At 74.6% G+C, this 1,279-nt stretch overlaps 1 protein-coding gene across 1 annotated transcript; it reads left to right on the top strand.

Moving 5' to 3' along the window:
* Positions 1-5: 5 nt before the first annotated feature.
* Positions 6-1,052, top strand: MRPS24 (mitochondrial ribosomal protein S24; the record flags this gene model as incomplete). The annotated part of the gene is made up of 2 exons (XM_026042724.1): positions 6-54; positions 743-1,052. Coding segments are annotated over 2 exons (333 nt in total), but the record flags the coding sequence as incomplete, so codon positions are not given.
* Positions 1,053-1,279: the final 227 nt, after the last annotated feature.

Genomic DNA, 1,279 nt, shown 5'->3' with positions numbered 1-1,279 from the left:
CGCTGGGGCCGCAGCACATCGCGCACCGCAAGGGCTGGCTCTCGCTGCACACCGGTGAGTGGCACCGCGCCGCGCGGGGCGGCCGCCGCGGGGACACCGACACCGCGCGGGGCGGCCGCCGCGGGGACACTGGCCCCACGTGGGGACGACCACCCCGGGGACACCGACACCGCGTGGGGACGGCCCTCTGGGGACACTGGCCCCACGTGGGGACGGCCACCCCAGTGACACCGGCCCCACATGGGCACAGCCGCCCCGGGTGACACCGGCCCCACATGGGGACGGCCACCCCGGGGACACCGGCCCCCCATGGGGACGGCGACCCCGGGGACACCGGCCCCGCATGGGGACGACCACCTCGGGGACACCAGCCCCACATGGGCACAGCCGCCCTGGTGACACCGGCCCCACATGGGGACGACCGCCCCAGGGACACCGACACCGCGTGGGGACGGCCGCCCCGGTGACACCGGCCCCACATGGGGACGACCGCCCCAGGGACACCAACCCTGCGTGGGGACATCTGCCCCGCAGTGACACCAGCCCCACGTGGGGACGGCCACCCTGGGGGACACTGGCCCCACGTGGGGACAGCCGCCCCGGGGCCACCGACACCGCGTGGGCACAGCCGCCCTGGGGTGACACCGGCCCCACATGGGCACAGCCGCTCTGGGTGACACCGGCCCCACATGGGGACGGCCACCCCAGTGACAGCGGCCCCGCTGCCGCCCCCCGCGCGCAGGGAACCTGTGCGGCGAGGCGGGCGCCGCCGAGCGCGCCGTGGAGGACGCCTTCGTGCGCCGCTTCCTGCACGGCACCTTCCCGGGCTGCCTGGCCGCCGACGTGGTGCTCAAGCGGCGYGGCAACGCGCTGCTGCTGTGCGCGCTGCTGCTGCGCGCGCTGCCGCCCGCCAAGCTCTGCTTCCTCGTCGGCTACACCGAGACCCTCCTCGGCCACTTCTACAAGTGCCCCGTGCGCATGGAGGTGCAGACGCTGCCCGCCAAGGTCGCCTACAAGTACCTGTAGCGCGGGGCAATAAAAGYGCTCCGTAACCCGCCGCCCTGCTGCTGGCGCCCGCACGGCCATGGGGACGTTGCACGCGAGTGTCCCGTGTGCCCCACTTGCCCCACGGCGCTCACACACCAGGCGCAGGCTGAGGAAAGGGCTTTAAATAGAAGCACGGTGGAGAGAGCGGCGGGAGCGCACGGGGCTCCGTATGGAGAGCACACGGGGCTCCGTGCAGGGAGCGCACGGGGCCCCGCACAGGGAACACGCGGGA

The sequence above is a fragment of the Nothoprocta perdicaria genome, unplaced genomic scaffold (assembly GCF_003342845.1).
Source record: "Nothoprocta perdicaria isolate Ctin4 unplaced genomic scaffold, notPer1 scaffold_103, whole genome shotgun sequence".
Lineage (NCBI taxonomy): Eukaryota > Metazoa > Chordata > Aves > Tinamiformes > Tinamidae > Nothoprocta > Nothoprocta perdicaria.
This window is presented reverse-complemented; position numbering and strand designations above follow the sequence as displayed.